A 22,776-nucleotide genomic window follows, 5' to 3' on the forward strand; every position below is an offset into this window, starting at 1 on the left:
AATCCTGTTATTCTTGTTTCATACTATTCACATATTTCTTCAGATTTTTTTCTTTGGTTTTGCATTTGTTGTTTTTGGTTGTAAGTTGTACAAATTCTACATTACTCATCGATTTTAGAGGATGAGTATAAGTTATCTATTGTCTTTAATGTATTTATTTTCTTAGTTAATCAGGTAATGTGGACAGTTTTTTTTTTCTTTTTGGTGTTTTTATTTTCTATGTATTGAATTATGACTAGTTAGCATTCCTTCATTCATTTTATTATATTTCGTAACCTTATGTTTTTTTTTCCTTTGAATTTATTGTCCAAAAATGGAACAGAATGATAAAAACTCCAAAAAAAAGTAAACAAACAAACAAAAAAAAAAACAACTATCGATATCATGATTGGATTCAAACCTTATACCATTTGTATTAGTTTAAATTTTTAAAACGCAGCTCCGGGGATCAGAGGACACATCTCAGCGCATCACTTACAGTTGTGAAACCCCTTCATTTCCCTCCCAGAGCCTCTGGACTGTGGATTGGGCCTGCGGCTCTCCGCCTCTCAGGCCGTCCTTATAAAGGACGCAGTGAAGTGTTGGAGGAGACGGTCGGGTGAAACCAGCAGACATGACCCCGGTGCTGTGGAGACTGCTGTGTGTCGCCGGCGTCCTGCTGCAGGGATCTCCCGGATCCCTCCTGCAGGCCGGACCCAGGCACATCCACTCAGCCCGGCCCCTGGACGCCCCCATGACCCCTCCGGACCCGTCCGGGGTCAACCGGCGCTTGGACGATTTTGGATCTACTGAGAAAATTTCAGACGAGATCTGGAGCGCAGAGAATTTTCAGGGGGAGCAACACGATGATCACAGCATCCGAGGCTCGCAGCAGCAGCAGCAGCAGCAAAGAGGGGACCGGGTTGGGGACCGGCCAGGGGACAACCTGCTGCAGGACACACAGAGGAGAGACACTTCAGGTTTGTGCTCTTTCCAATTGCTTTCCACAAACTGGTGGTGCCTTCAATGTATTCATAGAGTAGTGGTCTCCAATCCTGATCCTGGAGGCTCCCTGACCTGTGCATGACTTGGATGTCCCCCATCCCAAACAGGTTGATAGATCCCCCTGAGAGAATTCAAAAACTCTGAAAATCACTCACCAAATTCAGTCAAACTTAGAAACGTTTGTGTGATTGCTGCTTGCAAACTAAATGTTTCAATGCTGTCTTAATTGTATTTTTTTCTATGTGATTCTTCCTGCTTATTCTATTGTATTATATCCATTTTCCTCTTGATCAAGTGCCTCTCAAAAATAGTTTTTATATATTACCTGTTTTATCAAAGTGAAATAAATTCAGAATAAAATAATGGAACACACACAGGCCTAAATCTAAAGGTTATGTATTACACAGCTCAGAAGAAATCCCAATAATGAGCACCTTATTGGGTTGTAGACCTAGCAGGTGCAGGTCAGGGGTTCTTCAGTGCCAGGATTGGATATCTGACTGTAAAGAACAATCACCATGAACCAGCCTGGCTCCCTCAAGCAACAAACTCCATCAAATGTAATTTATAGAAATGACATAATCATGAAATCTGGAAATAGTTGTGTCAATAATTTACACAGAATGATGCATTTTTAAAGCTGCAAACCTTTCTGACATTATTGCAGAGTTTAGTAGAGGCCTACTCTAATTTTCAGTTGCTTCTGGGATCTTTTTAGACTTAGAATGGACCTGGTGATGGTTAAGATGCAAATAAGGGGTGAAACAAGTCAAATGCCAAACAAGGACTCTCACTTCTCGATGAACATCGTTTGTTCCTTTAGCTAAAGAAATGACTGTTTTCATGCATTTTGCCCTTCCTGTCTCTCTCTCCTCCCTCTCCCCTGACGAAGCTGGTGCTGCTGGCTCCAGGGCTCGCGGCTCTCAGGGCTCTCATCAGAAGCCGCCACAAAGAAGCCAGCCTATCACACCACGGCACAAAGCTGAACAATCGGGCTCCCGGCAGGCCAGTTGGGGCTCAAGCGGCTCAGAATCAGCCATCAGAAACAGTACAGGTGTGGGACCACATCAAACTGTGAAACAAAAGTGAATTTTCTCTTTCATTGACTGGGGTGGTAAAAGAATCCCTCATTGATTTGGTCTTGATTTTGACAAGTTCCTTTCTGTTACAGTGATCCCTTAATATTTGTGTAATGATTTATTCTGTTGTCTGGTGAGAGTATATAGTTGGTGTATCTCTATATGGTTTTAACATGTTTCTAGTTTCAGTCCTACTTTTATTATAAAGGATATCAATACAATGCAGTTTTTGGATAAGAATACCAGAGAAAAGTACATCTTTATGGACAATTTTTATCCTTATCCAAAATGTAAAGCATGAATACTTTTGTGAACCTATTTCCTACAGCAACAACGTCCAACTGCAAAAACCGGCCAATAGACCTGGTCTTCATCATCGACAGCTCCCGCAGTGTCCGCCCTGCGGAGTTTGAAAAGGCCAAGGAGTTCCTGCAGGACACGGTGGACAGTCTGGCGATCGGCTCCGACGCCACTCGAGTCGGCCTCGTCAATTACGCCAGCACAGTGAAGATCGAGTTCCTCCTCAAGACCTACGTGGATAAGTCCTCCCTGAAGGAGGCGCTGGCCCGTGTGGAGCCGCTGGCCTCAGGCACCATGACAGGCTTGGCCATCAAGACCGCCATGGAGAGCGCCTTCACCGCCGAGGCGGGGGCCCGAAGCGGCTCGACGAACATCGCCAAGGTGGCCATCATCGTGACGGATGGACGGCCACAGGACCGGGTGGAGGATGTGTCGGCGGCGGCACGTGCGTCCGGGATCGAGATCTACGCCGTGGGCGTGGACAGGGCCGACCTGTCGTCCCTCCGGCTCATGGCCAGTCCTCCGCACGACGAGCACGTCTTCTACGTGGAGACCTACGGTGTCATTGAGAAGCTCACTTCCAAATTTAGGGAAACCTTGTGTGGTAAGGATGATGATGAGAGTGGGAGTGGAGATGATTACGGACTAGGCCTAGGTGACAGGAAGAACGATAACGGAAAAAATAATGAGAGTGACGATAAAGGAAACAACGGTACGTCAGAGCCATCCTTTATTTAGCCGCCTGTGAGGGCATGGGCAGCACCATAGAAGAAGTCTCCATTCTAAAGACCTGGTTTTGCTCTGAAAACCCAGGGGAAAGTAACCAGTGAGTTACATGAGTTACAGCCACTTGCTCATTTGGATTTTCCAAGTATTAAAAATGCTCACATATTTTTCGCCGGTGCACGTGGTGAACATTAAACACTAACTATCTGAAATAAGAAGACAAACCATTTGATCACCTGTTGATTCTTGTTTCAATTCAGCTGAAGTACTTTAAAGTGGTTGACCCCCACCATGGTGCTGCTCATCCTTTTCACAGGAAGCGTGCCGCTCTGCAAGCTCTGCATCGCATATTTGTGCCTCCTGCCTCGCTCAGTTACCTGATGGCACGCTTAGCTGGTAAACAGTTTGGGCTTTTGCAAACCCTGACAGCATATTTACAGAAACTGACCGGAACAAGGCAAAAATTAAAAAAAAAAAAAAAAAAAGCTAATATAAATGTGAGTGAAGCTGAAATAGAGAGATCAAGCAAACTAACCTGCATGTGGCAGACAACTCTGCATAATAGCGAACTGCTAAAATATAAATAACAGACAAAACTATTTGGAAAAGTTACATTAATGAAACACTGGCCTGTTTCTCTCATAGGTTTGGACCCATGTGCCCAGGGACACAGTTGTCAGCACATTTGTGTCAACAGCGGCATCTCCTACACCTGTCAGTGCCGCCAAGGCTACGTGTTGAACCCGGACAGGAAGACATGCTCACGTAAGGATCTCGACAGCTGTCTTATGTTTACATCCGTTGTCAGTGCCAAATCCAAAGATTCATAATTTGCAATGTTGACAAATCTTCTTAATATAAATGATTAAACCTTGGCATCACAAATTTATGTCCAATGACTGACTGATCCTCGAAGCACTAAACAGACCTTGACTTTCCACTGGGCCAGGCTGGACTGAGACGTCACATCACATGTGGTTTGTTTTCAGGCTCTGACCCTTGTGGCTCTGGACACGATTGCCAACACATTTGTGTAAACAGTGAAGAATCGTACACCTGCAAATGTCGAGTGGGATATATTTTAAATCCTGACAGGAAAACATGTTCACGTAAGACCCTGGCAGATTCCAGCGTTTGAGGAGGCTCAGTATTATAACTAATGTAAATTCTGCAGTCTCTGAGGGTTCTCTGTGGAATGTGGAAATCTTGCTTTCTCACCTGCAGGTTCAGGCTCCTCAGGTGCTTGTTCCCAGGGACATGACTGCCAGCACTTTTGTGAAAACACTGATGACTCGTACATTTGCAAATGTCGAGTGGGATTTGTGTTGAATCCAGATAAGAAAACGTGTTCACGTAAGAACCTGCACGTTTCTTTAAGATGTCTGAAATCTTCCATTACTTGTAGCGCTCTATGATAATGACCCATCGGCTGTTATGTTCCTTATCAGTGTTCTCTGATCCAGGTAGATGTAAAAGTCTTTCTTTGCAGGTTCCAGCTCAGGTATAGATGCATGTTCTCGGGGAAACGATTGCCAGCACATATGTGTCAACAGTGGACACTGGTACGACTGCATGTGTCGAGAGGGATTTGTGTTGAATCCGGATAAGAAAACTTGTTCACGTAAGCCGAGAACTTTCCTTCACATGTGCCACATGCGTACATCAGACTCCTTCATTTATTCCCCTATGAAGAGTTCTCTTATTGATGTAAACTGTGTCACATCAGAGTGAAAGTCTTTCTTTTCAGCTTTGGCTGCAGGTTCAGGTGCTTGTGATCAGGAACATGATTGCCAGCACATTTGTGTGAAGAGTGATGGCTCGTACGCCTGCATGTGCCACGAGGGATATGCTTTAAATCCAGATAGGAAAACTTGCTCGCGTAAGAATATGGATCTTTTTTCAGATATGTCAGGAGGTTTACCATATAATTCACTATTTGAAGTTTCTCTTTTCAGTTTCAGGTTCAGGTTCAGGTTTACGTACATGTGAACAAGGACATGAATGCCAGCACATTTGCATAAACAGCGATGATTCGTACAACTGCATGTGTCGGGAGGGATATGTTTTGAATCCGGATAAGAAAACATGCTCACGTAAGAATCTGAGCCTTGGTTTTTAGATGTATCTGAGATGCAAATATGACAGAATTCTTAATTTGGAGGTCCTTTTCGTATCTCATTACTGGGTGTGTGTCAAAGGTTTTCTTTCAGGTTCAAATGCATGTGGACAGGATCATGACTGCCAACACATTTGTGTCAGCACCGATGATTCCTACATCTGCAAATGCCACTCAGGATACGTTCTGAATGCAGATCTGAAAACGTGCTCAAGTAAAAACCTGGATATTTTTGGTAGGCTTGAAGTGTGCACCATTCATCTGAAAGCTGGTGTTTCTTTCACTTTTAGCATCCTTTTAAAGACATTTGGGAAGAACTGCATTGTGGAAAAGCACTGTATTTCTCAGCTGGCCTGAGAGTTCTACCACAGCAAGTTTTTGGCATCGGCTCACATGTCGACATGTCTCTTCTCAGATTTGGATTCATGTGCTCAGGGGCATGACTGCCAGCATATTTGTGTCAGAAATGGGGATTCTTACATCTGCAGGTGTTACAGTGGATACGCATTGAATTCAGATCAGAAAACATGCTCACGTAAGCATACAAATGTCCTTTATTGATGTGCTCAATAACGCTGCTATGTCCTCGCTGTGGATTTGACAACATGCAATCAGTATTGTAGATAAAAAGAAAAAAATATGTTGATCCTTGTTGGTTGCGGTTGACTCAACCATTGTTCTGGACAACACTGATACGAAGCTTTTCAGGTTGCAAACTCTGTGATCAAAAACACTGTGAAGCTGTAAGCAGATTTGTGTCAATAACTTGCTCATATCATGTGGTATTTTTTTTAATGATTACATTGCAACCTCAATAATCTTATATGCAACTAATGTTTGCAAATAGATTTGGACAGGTCGAGGTGAGCCTGCAGTTAAATTTAAATCTCTTAAGCTCTATAAATCTCTTTAAAATCAGACACCCAGCGAGGAAAATGACTGTCGTAGAAGTTAATAGAATGATAAGAAAACACAAAATGCAAGACATATCAAGAGTCCAAAAACGTCTTGACTGATGATATGAGATACTACATCACATCTTGTTTCTTTCCAGGTTCTGATCCATGTGATTCTCGACATGATTGTCAGCACATTTGTGTAAAGAGCGATGACTCGTACACCTGTAACTGTCAAGAGGGATTTGTTTTGAATCCAGATAAGAAAACATGTTCACGTAAGCGTCCGGACCTTTCTTTTAAAAATAACGTGCTTCTGCTTCTGAATCTATGATGCCAAGTGTTACGCTGATTAATCACGTTCTGTTACTCATCGAGAGTTTTCTGCTTGATATAAACAGAGCTCGGTAGATGCGGCGGTTATGCTTTTCAGTTTCAGTTTCAGGTTCAGATTCAGATTCAGATGCGTGCGGACGTGGAAACGATTGCCAGCACATATGTGTCAACAGTGGTAACGCTTACACCTGCAAGTGTCGAGAGGGATATGTGCTGAATCAGGATGAGAAAACATGCTCTCGTAAGAACTTGGATCTTTATTTTAGATGTGCTCTGGGTTATTATTTGAATTAAGTTCATGTAAGAATTGATGTAAACTGGACCTTGTAGCTGTTATAGTCTGTTTTTTTCAGGTTCGCCTGTTGGTTTAGATGCATGTTCCCAGAAACACGAGTGCCAGCACATATGTGTCACCAGCGGAAACTCCTACATCTGTAAATGTCGAGACGGATTTGTTTTAAATCTCGATAGGAAAACCTGCTCACGTAAGAACTTGCAGCTTTTCTATAGATGTGTGTTGGAGCCCCTTTTATTGAAGAGCACTGTCAAAACATGTCCACGGAGGAACCCAGCTCTTTGTTTTTGAGCCAGGTAGATGTGACAGTCTTTCCTTTCAGGTTCTGATTCGTGTGGCCAAGGACACGATTGCCAACACATATGTGTCAACAGTGGAAACTCTCACTACTGCAAATGTCAAGTGGGATATGTGTTGAATCCAGATATGAAAACGTGTTCACATAAGAATCTGGATATTTCACGTAAGAATCTGGATATTTTTATGTCTTTCTCTCCTTTTTCTTTGTTTTTTTGTGTGCAAATTTCATAGTGGAGGAAACGTGATGATTAATTTACGTAACTTCATGACATTCACCTGATTTAGAGCTCTTTAGTGGATAGTATGTGTGCACATGTGGTTTGATAGAGGTTGTATTTAGTCTTAGCACATTGCTGGTATAAGTGACAGTACTAATATTCTTCAGCCATGAAACAGCAAACAAACATTGGCTTAAATTCTGGTTTCAGTTCAGCTATTCCATTTTTTTTCTTGCCTCAATATAACAGTGGCCATCAAGTCGTTGGATGCACCTCATTTAATAAAAGACATCATGGTCAGAGATTAAGTTGCTACACAATGGTGGAGCAGTGGTTGGCTTCACAGTGATGTCCCAGCTTCAGTTGTCAGGGTCTTGGATATATATGGACGGGTGCTGTCAGATTCAGTCAGTTTTTTAAAGTGTCAGTGTAGAATAATGCTCTTGGTGTCTGTGGTGCGATGTGACTCATCATTTCAAAACATTTCCAAAAACAAATTCATCAGCATTGTGGGAAAAGCTTTGTCTCAGGGGAGTGTCACAAATCATCTCCGCTACTTGCTTTTAATTCCTCTTAACTGTACTAAAGAGTGGAAAACTGGACAGTATGTGTAAGAGGTATTGGAGACAGGGTGGGATCGCTGTGGGGTCCATCTTAAAGGGACTTTATAACCTAACTGATCTACTGGTGTTGAATGTCACTAAGTCTGAAGCTTTGCTTTTCAGGTCCAGTCTCTGATCCGTGCTCCCAGGGACATGACTGTCAGCACATTTGTGTCAGCAAAGGGAAATCTTACACCTGCAAATGTCAGACGGGATATGTGCTGAACGTGGACAAGAAAACTTGCTCACGTAAGAAAGAATTTTTCCCAGATATTTTGCTCGATGACTACTTTGAACAATTCTCAGTCTGGGTTACAACTGCTTTTCTTCTGCATTCCTGGGCTGTGACTGGCCTGCCACCTGGAAGGTCAGCAAGAAGTGCACTGAATGCTCCAGTGCTGTATAAAGTGAACTGGTGACTTTAAATATGCGTGTAGGTTTCAAATGTGAGTGCACGTGACTTTCTGACTGTGATGAACTGGCAGTCTGTCCAGGGTGAAGCGGTGTCAGCCGGGAGCAGCACCACTGACACTGAAGTGGTATAAAGTGGTATAAAGTATGAGCTGGACGGATGGATGGCAGGATGGGTTTTTGCCGAAATGCTGCCTAAACAACAGTCGTGTCCCACCTTTTGTATTTCAGATTGAAAGCATCTAACTGTGACCATGAGAAGATATTTTATTGACGATTGCGTTTTTAATATAATGTGCTCCTTTGTGTGCATTTTCATCAGTAACGTTTCTATGTTTGAGTGAATAATCACGTTTTGAAAACGCTCTCCACATCCTTTGACTGTTTTCATATTTCTGCCTCTTCTTTCAGAGGAGATGAGAGGGGAAATAACTCAAGATGCATGCATGTGTGAAGCTCAGATTTTGTTCCAGAAAAAAGTACAGTCAACAATTCAGGAGCTGAGCAGAAAGCATATCCTTTTCCTGGCCCTGCACACAAATGATAATAAGGGTTAATTCTGTAGTTATATTTATCATTTGTCTGTATTATATGAAAGTTTGAACAGGTACTGTTTCGAATGTGTTCCTTGCACTTTCTATTTCCTTGACGGTATGATCACTCGACGAGCTCTCGGACAAAGTGGACCTGTTTGGAAGTCCTCAGCACTATTAGGAACAGTCAGGTCACTGGATTTTCCATCAGTGCGTCTACATTTCTTCGCTGGTTGCTGTTCTTCTGGAACCTCGAAAATGTCTCTACGCTTGAGTAAAAATGCACTTGGTATTATCTCTTTAACTGTATTCTTGACAGCACTTTCTAATGTAAGCCTAGTTTGTGGATCCCTTTCTCAAGTGAGGTAGAATTTATAGAAATGTTTACAAGTATTACTACATAGGCTCTCTGAAATGTCAGTGTTTTTCTATCCTTTCATTATGAGGGCTTTTTGGTATTTTTAACCAAGATAATGTAAATAGATGGCCTCTTTTGCACAACCATTAACTCTGGTCTTTTGCTACAAGTGTAATTGTGGTCTGTCTAATAAGTAGATTCCCAAACCCCACCAGCTCAAGACATGTTACATTACAATGAAGTGCTGAATGTGTACACAGTTTGATACCTAAAGTCTTTTTGTAACTTTAATGCATTATATTGACATTATATTGATTGATACCAAAGATATAGAGCTGTTTTAGGGAGATATATATATATATCTGGAATTCAAGGATGACTGGATTGCTTTTTTTTTTTTTTTTTTTGCACAGGAGGCAGATCTCATATTAGTTTTTCTTGCAGCTTTTCTGAGCACAGAGACCAATTTTCTGTGCCAACATTTTGATACCTCTCGCCATATTTTCTTCACAAAAAAACTTATGTACTGTATCGCACTCCTCTATAATCATGCAGGTGTGTATTAAATATTTTGGTGCTTTTGTCATATAAAAAAAATGTTGGATATTTTTTGTTGCTGCAGTTGGAAAATAAAGATTTCAAAAAACGTGATCTTGTATTTGCGTTTGTAATTACCAAACCAAGACTGATAACATTTAAATATATAATTTTCCACATAAACAAATGGAAAATTAAAACCCAGTCTCTTTTAGGAAGATCCTAATGAGATTCATTCTGAACAATGTTTTTTTTACCACCACATAATGTTTTGCTCAGCAGCAGGAGCAGAAACAGACTCACATCACCAAAGTGCAGTGCACAGTCACAGCAGAGCCATCATTCCTGTGGCCAGGAAGCCAGTATTTGTTGTGCTTTTCTGTCAATTTCATTCCTCCTTATATTAGTCATCATTAAGACTTGTACGTATTGATATTATTTTAAAAATTATTTGTTCTTATTTTTCAACTTTCTTTTCTATATATTCTGTCCTTCTGGGTTTAATAAAGTTAGATTATATTTTATTTAATTAAAGTTAAAATGGTAAAATATTAGACGCATCAAAGGAGGAACGCTATTTTTTTGTTATTATTTTTACATTAAACTCCAAAACGTCAGTGAGATTTTATAATTTTGAGAACAAAGTCAAATAAATAGTGAAGGACATTTCAACCTCATTCTTACATTTCAAAATCTTTTCTTGGTTGCTTTGTATTTGTGAAATGTATGTGTTTATTTACGCTAATTGTCCTTACTATTAAAGGTAAAGTCCCTTGTCTCTGAAAAAGTGAGTCTATTTAAAAGCGGAACCAATGTTTGAAAACTACAATTCCCACAAAGCCCCCTCTTCAGACTTCCGGTTTACGGTTACCACGGGAGACGGAGGGAAGCTCCAGCCTCCGAGTGCTGAGACCTGCCAGCCCAGTCTCCACATCGTTGAATTTAGTATTTTTTCTGTTTCTTTAGTCAGCGCTATAATTTGCTTCATATAGTTCCGGCTTTTGCGTTTCTCATTTTGTACAGTCTTTGTCGCGTTTATCACGAATCAGTCATGGTTAACGTGACATGCTAACTAGCTAAGCTAACAGTCTCCGCTCGTGACTGATTAGCATGCTGAAGCAGGTCTAGCTCTCGATGTTATTTAATTGAAGGTTTTCCATCAAGTTATTTTGAATCGACAGACGTCTGTAAGCTTCTGACACCAGCATCATGTTTATCTACCTCAGTAAGAAGGTGAGTGCTTCCCACACATCCCGCCCACAGATGAGACGGAGCACTGCTGACTGTTGTTGTCATTCTGTGTCTGATAGATCGCCATACCCAACAACATCCATCTAAAATGTGTCTCCTGGAACAAAGACCAGGGCTTTATAGCCTGTGGGGGAGATGATGGCCTCCTTAAAGTACTTAAGCTCGAAACTCAGACAGGTAAGGTGCATCCACCTCTCTTACAGGGACTCTGAAATCACATTTTTTTCAGCTCACAACAGTTTTCATACAAAAAACAAATAATCTGCTGCTCATACCACAAATGCGTGCACCTTATGAATGTGAATCAAGTAATCAACTGGAAGAGAAAAAACTACAGTATTTATTGCCATGAAGCATTGTTACTACAAAGAAAAACAGGAACTCACACTGATTTCCTCACTTTGTGTTTATTGTATTTCACCAACGTGGGCTTCAGTGCAAATAGTCACAGACATTATCGGTATTGACCACAAAGTCTCTTCCCTTTCTGAGCAATTCAATTTGCAATTCTTTATTACCATATTGCATTCACATGAAAAAATATTGTTTTTGGTTTTTTTTTACACTTTCTAGTCAAGAATATGATGATCAATATAATAAACAGAAAAATGATTAGAAAGAATACACGTTTTACTTAAGCATTGTTTTTCCTCCTTTAATTTGTCAACAGATGATGCCAAGCTTAAAGGTCTAGCTGCACCGAATAATCTGTCAATGAACCAGACTCTGGATGGACACAGTGGTAAGTTGGATTTAGGCTTTACAAAAGTTGTCTGTAAGTCCGGAAAAAAGCTTGAAGGATTTAGTGTTTTAATGTTCCTATTGCTAGGTGTTTACAGTAAAATACAAGGTGAAGACGAGATGAAAAGAACTGTCCATCAGTCCTTTTCTATGCTTTCTTTGCTTGCTCTATGCTTTCCTTCAAATACCATCCAACAAATAATTCAAACTAAGCAATAAATCGCAGTAGGAACCTTTTTCACACTGTACCTCTGTACTTGTTCTGCCACACTGCAGGTGCGGTGCAGGTGGTCACGTGGAACGAACAGTATGAAAAGCTGACGACCAGCGACCAGAATGGACTCATCATTGTTTGGATGCTTTACAAAGGTGACTAAGAACACAAACACAACGTGTGTTTTGTCAGAAGTCTGTCTTTTAAGGTTTGTTGTTGTTTTCCTTCTTGAGGTGCATGGTACGAGGAGATGATCAACAACAGGAACAAGTCAGTGGTGAGGAGCATGAGCTGGAACGCCGACGGTCAAAAGATCTGCATTGTGTATGAAGACGGGGCGGTCATCGTTGGATCTGTAGATGGTAAACTGCTTCTGAGAGAGATCACTGAGAAAATAGTGATGAAACACTGACATGGGTGTATTTAATTCACATGGGAATCAACGTGTGCAGTAAAATGATTTAAATAATCTTTTAGGTAACAGGATCTGGGGGAAGGAGCTGAAGGGGAACCAGCTTGCTCATGTGGCGTGGTCACCGGACAGTAAGATCCTACTCTTCGGTATGGCCAGTGGGGATGTACAAATCTACGACAATCAAGGAAACTTCATCGTGAGTGTGCAAGCTTCATTAAAGTTCAGCTGATTCGATTTCAGATCAGCAGGTTTCAAATAGCCCAAATGTTTTCCAGATGAAAATGACCATCAGCTGTCTCACCAATGCGACCGGAGCAGTCAGTATCGCCGGGATCCACTGGTACGCCGGATCCGGTGGCTACGTCGAGCCAGACTGCCCGTGTCTGGCCATCTGCTTCGACAATGGAAGATGTCAGATCATGCGCTATGAGAACGATGAAAGTAAGCGATGAAAGCTCCTCTCAGCTACATCAGTGTGTTTAAATATTTTTGCCTCAATGAAACATTTGCTCATGTTCTTCGTCACTGCCCTGCAGACCCAGTGTGTATCGACACCATGATGAATGTCGTCAGTATCCAGTGGAACCACTGTGGCAGCGTGCTGGCCGTGGCTGGCTGTCTTCGAGCCTCCAACGTGGAGAAAGAATTCAATGTGGTGCAGTTCTACACGCCTTTTGGGGAGGTGAGGGTCTTCCTGCTGCGCACCTCATACCCAAATCCCCCATGAGCCCTAGTTTGACTTTAAAACCCAATGAAATCATTAAAGTAAGAAAAAAAAACCCCTTTGGTGTTCACACAGCATCTGAGGACTCTGAAAGTGCCCGGGAAGCAGATGTCCGGAGTGGCCTGGGAGGGAGGAGGGCTGCGGATCGGTCTGGCCGTGGACTCCCACATTTACTTTGCCAACATAAGACCAGATTACAAGGTGATTCATGACTCATGAAGTGCAGACTGTTTTCCACTGACAAACTCTTGAACATGATTAAACAACATCTTTATCAGGTAAATAGTTAGACACATGTGGGAAATTGCTCTTTGAGCTTCTGCAAATGTAAGCTAAGGTCTACCAATAAAAAACCGGATACTTCCTAAGTTAAATTTCCAGTTTATCAGATGCTGCTGCTCCTCCAGTAACAACTGCTGGAGCACTGTTGCTGAAGCTAAGATCAGGTCAAAAGGTCATCCTGAACAGTCTCACCTGCCTCTTCACAGTGGGGCTACTGCTGCAGCACAGTGGTCTATGCCTACACAAAGCCGGAGCGCCAGGAGCACTGCGTGGTGTTCTGGGACACCAAGAACAACGAGAAGTTCGTCAAATATGTCAAGAGCCTGATGTCCATCACGACCTCTGGGGATTTCTGTATTCTGGCCAGCAAGGCAGACGACACACAACCCCAGGTACAAACACCTCCTGCTGAAACGCTCTGCCGCGTGAGAGAAGGAAAAGTCTTTTGTGGTTCTCTGAGGAGCTCTGTGCTGAATCTGACTCTGCCACGTAGCATGAAAGGAACAGCGTCACAATTGTTTCTCTGCTGTCTTGCCTGTTTCTCTTAATTTGTTGCAACGAAGGAGGATGCTGAGGTAGAGTCTGGGAGTCATTCGAGGGTAACGTACAACTCAAAAACTCATTCTAAAAGAGGACTACGAGTATTTGTCTTGCTTGAAACAAAGCTAAGCGTCAACCTGTGGAGTAACGCGCCTCTGCTGTGTGTGTTTTCCAGTACGTCCTGATCCTCTGCAACTCCATTGGGACTCCACTGGACACAAAACACATTGACATTGGTGAGTTAAATATCACAACATTATTACCAAATGGGATTTTCAGGCTGGGCTAACCCTGGTGCTAACAGGAGTGATCAGATTGTGGAGGAGCGTCGGGTTGGTGGATTCCTTCAGCCCCGTGTGAGAGATCACACAGACATGGAAGCTGGCATGCTGCCTCCCGTTCCTGCGAGCGGTGGGCATTTTGATATCTCACCGATATTCAGCCTTCTGCTTGAGAGAGATGAGACTTTTCAGAGTCAGTCGGGTCAAGATGTTTCCATATCTTGCTTTATCTAACTGAGGGTTTGGCTGATGCAAATCTCATGAATAAGCATTTATATGTCAGGATGCTGACCAGGTCTTTCACTCTCGGGACCATTTTTTACCCGAATTTTAACTTCAGATCATAAAACACCATAACTCTATGGACACTTTCCTATTCCTACAAATAACGCATGTGTTTATTTATTAATATATCTATTTTTTACAGTTTACCACACCAAAGTGACCACGAGGTGGTGTAGTGGTTTACACTCTTGATAAAGAGGCTATTATAGTTGCAACAATATTTGTGCTTGTGTGACAATCAGTTCAGAGTAGAGTCCATCCATCCATCCTGACCCATAATTTTGACCCAAATGACACAGAATTGTGTATTTTTGCGGGTGTTGATCTTGTCCGTGTAATGAAATGTGTTGCATGTGTTTTGGCGCAGATCCACTCTTTGTCACCATGACCAAGACTCACGTGATCGCTGCATCCAAAGAAGCTTTCTACCTGTGGCAGTACAGAGTGGCAAAGAAACTGACTGCGCTGGAGATCAACCAAGTGACCAGAACGAAAAAGGAGGGCAGGGAAAGGTGAGGATTCTACTTTGAGTTTTTACACATTAAAGAGAGTCTGACAGCAGTATTTCACTGTTAGAGCGTCCAGGAGGCGTCGAGCTGCTTGTGGAAAGTTACCGGATGATTAAATCTACAGCGCTGGATTCAGTGAGTCAGTGGACGGAACCTCAGGTTTCTTACCTCACTGCTACAATGTGAAGTGTTGGTATTAACGGCGCAGTGAAAAGGATTTATTCATCTGAATCAAATAGCTCGGAGAGGTTTCAGACAGGCTGACCTAATGTTCTGCCAGGGCTTTCCTCGCACCTGCACCGCAAGGTCATCTCAGGGAAGCTGGCTACTGCGAGTCTGTCTGCTCCTGTCTCACGTGTTCCCGCTCCCTGCTCCTCCAGGGTCTACCACATCGACAGCAACCCGTCCGGAGCCAGCGACAGCGGTCCGGACTTTGCAAAATCCTTCCCTGTGAGAATTAATAATCATTAAACATTCATTTAAAACACAATTTGCATCCTCTTTGTTCAAAACGTTCTTTACAAAAAAAAAAGAAAATTCTTTCTAATTTATTTCAGGCAACTCGAGATCCCATCTGCAGCATCACAGCAACAGATAAGACCCTGATAGTGGTAGGTACACGCCGGCATTTAAAGGAGAGGCCAGACACATTGTGGAATCCAGTTTGGAATAAATTCTTTTTTCTTTAGGGTCGTGAGTCGGGCACAATCCACAGATACAGCCTTCCCAATGTTGTCCTCATCCAGAAGTACTCTCTGAACAGCAGGGCTTATCATCTGTCCTTGAACTGTAACTCCAGGTGAGCGGCACCTCAGGTGCTCATCGTTAGAGTGAAATAACAGATATTTAAACACAATTTTTTCAGTGTCCCTTCACGTGATCTCTGCTCCTTCCAGCCGCCTGGCCATAATCAACATCGCGGGCGTCCTGTCGTTGCTGGACTTGGACGTCAGCGTCTCCTCGGACGACGGCTCGGGGAATCAGGCTTCTGCCGGAGATCCATCCAAGTTCGAACGCAAAGACGTCTGGGACATGAAGTGGGCGAACGACAACCCGGATCTGTTTGCTATGATGGAAAAGACCAGGATGTACGTCTTTAGAAACCTGGATCCAGAGGTGAGCGTGGAATACAGTTACAGAAAGCTTTAGGGTTTCTCTGGATGGCATGCAGGACATTTCTAAGTGGATTTGTAAATAGTTCTCAGAATTATTTTTAAAAACAACAGTTTGCTGCACTGGTGTATTGTTTATTTTCGTACAGTACTATGTAAGTGATTATGAATGTTACCACTTCCACAAATCGATCGCATTGATGCAGCGATCACATCAAAGCTCGTTTTAATCAGACCAAATAGAAGATTTTAAATGCAACCTTCATTTTAGATTGTTTATTTTCCTTTTAAACAGGAGCCCATCCAAACATCTGGATACATCTGCAACTTCGAGGATCTGGAAATCAAATCTGTCTTGCTGGATGAAATCATGAAGGTAAACCTTTAAGGTTCAATATTTTCATTTCATGATTGGAAGGTCTAAATTTAGACATCTTTAACACCATAGTGTCTACAGTTACTTTTGTAAAATGCTCATTCATCAGTTTCAGTCAGAGCAGATCATATTGATTATTATCTCTTTAGTGTTTTTCTCGTGTCATTATGCTTTAATGGAGTTTTCAGGTTACTAGTTAAAATATTTATTTTTCTAACAATCTTTCTATTTTTGTTTTTTACAATTATCAATAAATATCACCTCTGTTTTTTTCTTTTGTTTTACAACAGGTTCATTTGCAAAAAGTGTATGTTTTTGCAAATTCTGCCAAGTTGTTGCTGTTGAAGTTGAACAATTGCATTTTCAATATTGAAGAGTAAATTGAATATTTGTGCTTTGATTAGGTCATCGTTAATGTGTTGTAAAAATGAAGTGAAACGTGTACGTTTTTTCTTCTCTTGTAGTTCAGATGCATCCTTTTTTTTTTTTCTCTCTGCCTGAATAAAACGAAGCGGCTGCATGTTTTCCTTTCAGGATCCCGAGAGGCCGAACAAAGACAACCTCATCAACTTTGAAATCCGCTCCCTGAGGGACAGCCGCACGCTGATCGAAAAAGTGGGCATCGAAGACGCTTCTCAGTTCATCGAAGACAACCCTCACCCAAGACTCTGGTAAACCTCCTCAGTCTCCTCCTCAGATCTGTTTCGTCCTCTGAGTTTGTGTTTTGCTGTCGGCAGCCAGAGAAACGTTCATTTATGAACGGGAAGCCTTTGCTTTCTGTCTGAGTATGTACAGACATACAGAGTGGCGATATGGGAGGATGCTGAAGGAGTCCTTGAGATTTATGTCTCAAAACCGCAGCGTGATCACTGTTGCTTTTGTGTGTCCTCTGGCTGGATGTGTCAGTTTTTGCAGATCCTTTCAAACTCTGGCAACAGCAACAAAACAGTCCTTCTGATTCGAACAGTCGGTTACAGAGAGCTTGACGCGAGGACAATCTTTACACCACCTTCACAAAGTTAAAATATCAAACATTCACGGAGGTTTATTCACCTGTATAATTTTTCACTGATAAAACAACAGCATAGATGTATAGAAGCAATGCAGTAAACATAAAAGTGCTTCAGGCCTGATTCGATGTTGAGTGAACCTGCTCCAGATGATCTGGGGGAAACTGGTAAGTCTGAGATGACAGTTTTCCTCTCCTGCAGGCGTCTGCTGGCCGAGGCCGCCCTCGAGAAGCTGGACCTGAAGACGGCCGAGCAGGCCTTCGTCCGCTGCAACGACTACCAGGGCATCGAGTTCGTCAAGCGGCTGGGCAACCTGCAGAGCGAGCCCATGAAGCAGGCGGAGGTGGCGGCTTATTTCGGCAGGTTTGAGGAAGCCGACCGCATGTACTTGGACATGGATCGCAGGTATGACGAGCCGCCGTCGCGTGTGGGCGTCGATTCTTTTGGAACGCGATGGACGAGCAGGCCTGATCTCTCCGCAGGGATCTCGCCATTAGCCTTAGGATCAAGCTGGGCGACTGGTTCAAGGTGCTCCACCTGCTGAAAACCGGCTCTGGAGACTCTGACGATGCTCTGCTGGAACAAGCTTACAACGCCATCGGAGACTACTTCGCTGATAGACAGAAATGGTACCAAATCTCTGTTTCTCCTGTCTTTATGTGCCCGACTGTCGCATCACAGGTACGGCGGCTACAAGCTAACGTCTCACTTCTCCCTCCAGGGTGAATGCAGTGCAGTACTACCTGCAGGGTCGCAACCAGGAGCGATTAGCAGAGAGCTACTACATGTTAGAGGACTACGACGGCCTGGAGAGGCTGACCGCTACGCTGCCGGAGAACCACAAACTGTTACCGGTGAGCAACACATTCAGCCTGCGTGGAAAGAGTTCAGATGTCAGTTCAGCAACTTGAATGAAGTCTTCCAGTGTCCTCACTAACGTCGTCGTCTGTTTGGATGTTTTAGGATATCGGACAGATGTTTGCGACAGTCGGCATGTGCGAACAGGCAGTGAAAGCCTATCTGAAGTGCAACCAGCCCAAAGCCGCCGTGGACACGTGTGTTCACCTGAACCAGGTGAGAGGCAGACGGGAAAGACCCCGCGGCGCCGAGCGACGCCGTGATGAAGCACGGCGATCGCCCTCACCGATCTGCCGATTCCACACAGACCTGGCTGCTCCAGATGCACAGCAGCCAGCGTGGCACCCGCCGTCTTCCTCTTCCTGAGAGAAATTTAGCTCTGCAGTGTGAACGCTGCTGCTGCTCCGCCGTGAATGTCGACATTCGTCTCTTGAAAAAGAAATGGATTAAATTTCTTTTTTTCTTTTTGCGTATTTTACATAATTTCATTATTTATATGCTATCATGTTTAAAATATTTCTAGATAGAGGTGATCTGCACTGATTAGAATACAAATATTAAATGCACATTTTATTTTCACCCATGACAAATAGACCAGAGATATGAGCAAAGCTGCAAGAAAATCTAAAATGTTTTCAGATTTCAGCTATATTTATTTGTTCTTAACTGATTTTTTTTTCTACAGTGGAATAAAGCGGTGGAACTTGCCAGGACTCACAACATGAAGGAGATCAAATCTCTTCTTTCCAAATATGCGTCACACCTTCTGGAGAAGAACAAGATTTTGGAGGCGGTTGAACTTTACCGGAAAGCTCACCATTTCCTCGACGCAGCCAAGCTCATGTTTAAGGTGGGATGTTTTTACTTTCGTCTTGAGGTACCTGCAGTTTCCACATGGGAGTAAATTGTACTTTCACAAACTCTCCACCGAGCCCGAACCGTGAGAACGAAGTGTTCTGCCGCGTTAAAAAGTAATGCATCATTAGATTTCTTTTCTTTCTCCTTATTTAACCGACTCTGCGATAGTTTCCAAACACGGGTCTGATGTGGTTATTATGGGTTCCAGAGTGTCGATTAATGAGGGAGCGTGACTGCTCTGTTCAGCGAAGTGTGAACTTTTAACTACTGTGTGCAGATCGCAGAGGAGGAGGCGCAGAAAAGAAGCCGACCCCTGAGGGTGAAGAAGCTCTACGTGCTGGCGGCGCACCTCGTGGAAAATTACCACGAGCAGGTGAAGATGTCACAGCAGAGCAAAGCCAAGGAAAAGAAGTCTGAGGTGATGTATTGTATCACATTCACTCCATACATACGTATGCAGGCCGTGCTCTAAAAGCAAATATACCACTGAACAATCAGGAAGTAGCTATGTATATGGAGAATAATGTGTAATGCTGTTGAAAAGTCTGTTTCTGTCTTTAGAATGAGGCCATATTGGTTAAAAACATGCATTTGCAGGATGAGTATTTATATTGCATCCATGAAATATTTCCCAAATCTGTCGTTGTTTGTGCCCTGCTGCACATCCCATAAATGCATATTTCTTAACTGTCAAAATGTTGCAACAAAAAAAAATAGTTAATGAAACTGATGTTTCCTCACTATTTCCTCTATTTTGCTGTAAACTCTGTCTCTTTATGAAATTGTTGAGTATTCTTCTTGCACTTTAAATCAAATGAATCGTGTCTTTTGTGTCTTTTGGCTGAAATAGGCGACATTTGCACTCGCCGGGCTGCTGGAGGAAGACGCGTCCTCCGCAGACAGTCGGATCGTGGACAACGCCTGGCGTGGAGCGGAGGCCTACCACTTCTTCCTGCTGGCCCAGAGGCAGCTGTACGGCGGCTACACGGAGAACGCCATGCGGACAGGTACCTGCCCACACAGGACACCTCGGCTTCAAATAATCCGTCAGATGATAAGCAAAGTAATTTAGTTTTTATTTTAGAAAAATGGAAATGACTCTTTGATTGGGCCTTTAAAGATTTGATTAACTGCTGTACTAATGGATCTTTTGGATATCTAGTGTTACAAACAGATCTTTTCAGATATTTTCTACCACGCGATGCTCATGAAACACAAAAAAAATCAAGATTTAATTTCTTCCCATGATTATTTCACACTGATTTATTTTGACACATATCCAGACAGTCTGTGTTTAAGTAGTTTGTGGCATCTTTGTGTATTAAAGAGATCCAAACCCAGAGCTTATTGATGCAAGTGTGTGAACAGAAGAAAAGGTTAATTTCATTCCAGGACTTTTCTGCCATCTAGTGTTCATCACCGGTACGACAGAGCAGGCTACTGCACAGGAAACACTCGCTGCATGCAAGGCCCTCACCACTTTTCATCTTCTAACTCAGATATTCATCAGGAGTTCGAGGTTCTCATGTTAGTATAAGGTTCTTGATGTTTCAGTATATGTGTCAAAAGTTTTTTTTATTAAGTGTAAAGACTCAAAAGAAGAAGCAGCTGAGAACTTCCTCATTATTTCATATTGTGGTGAAGTTGTCTACCCTGTATCCTTCCTCTGTGACACACCTGATCTCCCTGAGCAAGATCCTGCTCCGAACACGCTCGTGTTATGGCTGCACGCTGAATACGACACCCGCCGCCTCGGCTTCAGTCTGCGCTGCTGCTGGCTGACATCCGAGAAGCTGCTCTTCCTTTTGTCCTATTTTATAGAAGGACGGCTGTTTGTCTTTCATCACCCACTCAGAGTCTCTCTTTGCCCTTTGACCTGTGGATAGCTGCTCCTGAATCTGCTCTCTCCCATCTGTGTTTTGGCGAAGCGCTCCACCTGCGGGAGTACGAGGACGTGATCCCGGCTGTGGAGATCTACTCCCTGCTGGCCGTTTGCGCCACGGCCAGCCGCGCCTTCGGCACGTGCTCCCAGGCCTTCATCAAGCTGGAGTCCCTGGAGAGCCTGGGCCCGGAGCAGCGGCAGCTCTACGAGGGTCTGGCCCTGGAGATCTTCACCAAACACAGCCCCAAGGACAGCCGCGCCTTCCAGCTGGAGAGCTCCATGGACGGGTGAGGACACCGAAATCAGACTCGCACCTCAAGTACTGACAGTGTTTAAACTCATGAGGAGTGTGACACACTTTGTGGAGGATTGATTCCTGAAGGTGTCAGTCAAACCTGGAACACACCCTCGCTTTGAAGCGGTTTTACCAGAATACTTTCATAGGGCTCAAAACATTCTAAACATCGTCTGACTTGAACTCAAGAACAATGAAGGGATTCTCTCTCTGACATCCTCTCATTCAGCAGGTGGTGACATGATCTTTTTGGATAACTATCACAAAGAGAGAAATAAAAAGCATATTATCTTCATTGTGCCGCAAATTGAATCACTTTTTATGAGGAAATTTGTCACGGAATCGCAAAGAAAATGTAGGCAGGGTATATTATTATGGAAAAAATATGTTCGTCAAACATTTTAAAGCTATAAAAATTATTTTTGCTGTTGTCTCTTGGTATTCCCTTCTTTTTTTCTCAGTAAAATTGGATCAGCTCTGCCTTTGCAGCAGAAATGTTTACAGAACTTTGCGTGTCTTTTCTCCATCATTGTGACACATATGCAGCTTTTGCAGTCTTCTGCTGTAAAAACTGAAATCTGGATCGTTTCCACTGCTCTTTAATGCATTTTTACCAGAAAACTTAATCATAAGGACTTTTAATGCATATTTGACCAGTTGGATGCGATTTTAACCTTTAAATTTGGATTTTGTTTTTCTTTTCTACTTCAAAAAAAATCTCCTTAACCATTTTTTTTTTTTATTTTTGCTTTTAGGCCTGAAGGAAAACTACCAACGTGCATCGTGACGGGCCTGCCGATCCAGGAGTACCAGTTCTGGATGTGCGGCACGTGCAAACACTGCGCCTCAGAGCAGGAGATCAGCAAGTACAACTGCTGCCCGCTGTGCCACGCTCCTGTGGGGTGAAACCTCCACCTCCACGAGACATTTTCTGCAGCAACTCATCAAACACACGACTCTTATTTTAAATTTTGTAAAGAAAATAAAAGGTTTTAAATGCGTGTTGACTTGTGGCTGTTTTGTGGGTCTCAGATCGACCAGTTAATGTAGAAAACAACTACTACACAGCTGACAGTGTGATTCTCAGCCCATTTTCACCGACGGGTCCATTTGGAGGTGGCGATCGATGCTCTGCACCATCAGCAGTGTTTCCTGCGAGCATCACTTTACTTGGGAATATTGACTAACAAGTAAGTAGACCATTTGTAGGAGCGGCGAAGCCCCTCAGCTCGGATGAAATCCCTCACTCAGAGCTCTCATGAGGTCAGTCTGGTACTTAATGAGGATGTGGATAAAACGGAGTCACTGTTTTCTAATTGTGGGTTTAATACTTAAACAGAACTCACTTCACCCGGGAGCGAGATGCTGGGAGTTCACCTCAAACCTGCTGAACGACGTTTATTGTTTCAGGGTTTGCATAAAAACACCCGCAGCAGCACCAGATAACACTAT

General features: G+C 43.0%; 2 protein-coding genes across 3 annotated transcripts; both read left to right on the top strand.

The window, feature by feature from the left end:
• Nucleotides 1-613: 613 nt before the first annotated feature.
• LOC115407149 (matrilin-3-like) lies at nt 614-8,820 on the top strand. The gene is made up of 8 exons (XM_030117509.1): nt 614-959; nt 1,877-2,038; nt 2,392-2,967; nt 3,735-3,854; nt 4,079-4,198; nt 5,057-5,182; nt 7,976-8,101; nt 8,675-8,820. Exons 1-8 carry the CDS (start codon nt 614-616, stop codon nt 8,818-8,820), a joined length of 1,722 nt encoding a protein of 573 aa, XP_029973369.1.
• Nucleotides 8,821-10,599: 1,779 nt separating this feature from the next.
• wdr35 (WD repeat domain 35) lies at nt 10,600-22,273 on the top strand. 2 transcript variants are annotated; one of them, XM_030117207.1, is made up of 28 exons: nt 10,901-10,924; nt 11,002-11,119; nt 11,613-11,684; nt 11,960-12,052; nt 12,131-12,259; nt 12,375-12,508; nt 12,588-12,753; nt 12,849-12,994; nt 13,112-13,237; nt 13,525-13,710; nt 13,882-13,917; nt 14,034-14,094; nt 14,792-14,936; nt 15,314-15,383; nt 15,491-15,544; nt 15,623-15,732; nt 15,830-16,049; nt 16,341-16,421; nt 16,956-17,092; nt 17,633-17,836; nt 17,914-18,060; nt 18,153-18,285; nt 18,395-18,505; nt 18,975-19,139; nt 19,425-19,565; nt 19,998-20,154; nt 21,076-21,316; nt 22,080-22,273. In XM_030117207.1, exons 1-28 carry the CDS (start codon nt 10,901-10,903, stop codon nt 22,228-22,230), a joined length of 3,558 nt encoding a protein of 1,185 aa, XP_029973067.1. In that variant the 3' UTR covers nt 22,231-22,273. The 2 variants fall into 2 exon arrangements, with proteins under 2 accessions (XP_029973068.1, XP_029973067.1); XM_030117208.1 differs by lacking the exon at nt 13,882-13,917 and having other exon boundaries at nt 10,600-10,924; nt 22,080-22,230.
• The last annotated feature ends 503 nt before the right edge of the window (nt 22,274-22,776 follow it).

The sequence above is a fragment of the Salarias fasciatus genome, chromosome 19 (genome assembly GCF_902148845.1).
Source record: "Salarias fasciatus chromosome 19, fSalaFa1.1, whole genome shotgun sequence".
In the NCBI taxonomy this organism is placed as follows: Eukaryota; Metazoa; Chordata; class Actinopteri; order Blenniiformes; family Blenniidae; genus Salarias; species Salarias fasciatus.

What these genes read in the sequence shown, in the direction of transcription:
- LOC115407149 (XM_030117509.1), top strand. Translation starts at nt 614, where the DNA reads ATGACCCCGGTGCTGTGGAGACTGCTGTGTGTCGCCGGCGTCCTGCTG. An exon ending in ACAGAGGAGAGACACTTCAG is followed by an intron (nt 960 to 1,876) that starts GTTTGTGCTCTT and finishes CCCCTGACGAAG; the next exon opens with CTGGTGCTGCTGGCTCCAGG. An exon ending in GGACAAGAAAACTTGCTCAC is followed by an intron (nt 8,102 to 8,674) that starts GTAAGAAAGAAT and finishes CTCTTCTTTCAG; the next exon opens with AGGAGATGAGAGGGGAAATA.
- wdr35 (XM_030117207.1), top strand. Translation starts at nt 10,901, where the DNA reads ATGTTTATCTACCTCAGTAAGAAG. An exon ending in GCGCTATGAGAACGATGAAA is followed by an intron (nt 12,754 to 12,848) that starts GTAAGCGATGAA and finishes ACTGCCCTGCAG; the next exon opens with ACCCAGTGTGTATCGACACC. An exon ending in TTAGAAACCTGGATCCAGAG is followed by an intron (nt 16,050 to 16,340) that starts GTGAGCGTGGAA and finishes CCTTTTAAACAG; the next exon opens with GAGCCCATCCAAACATCTGG.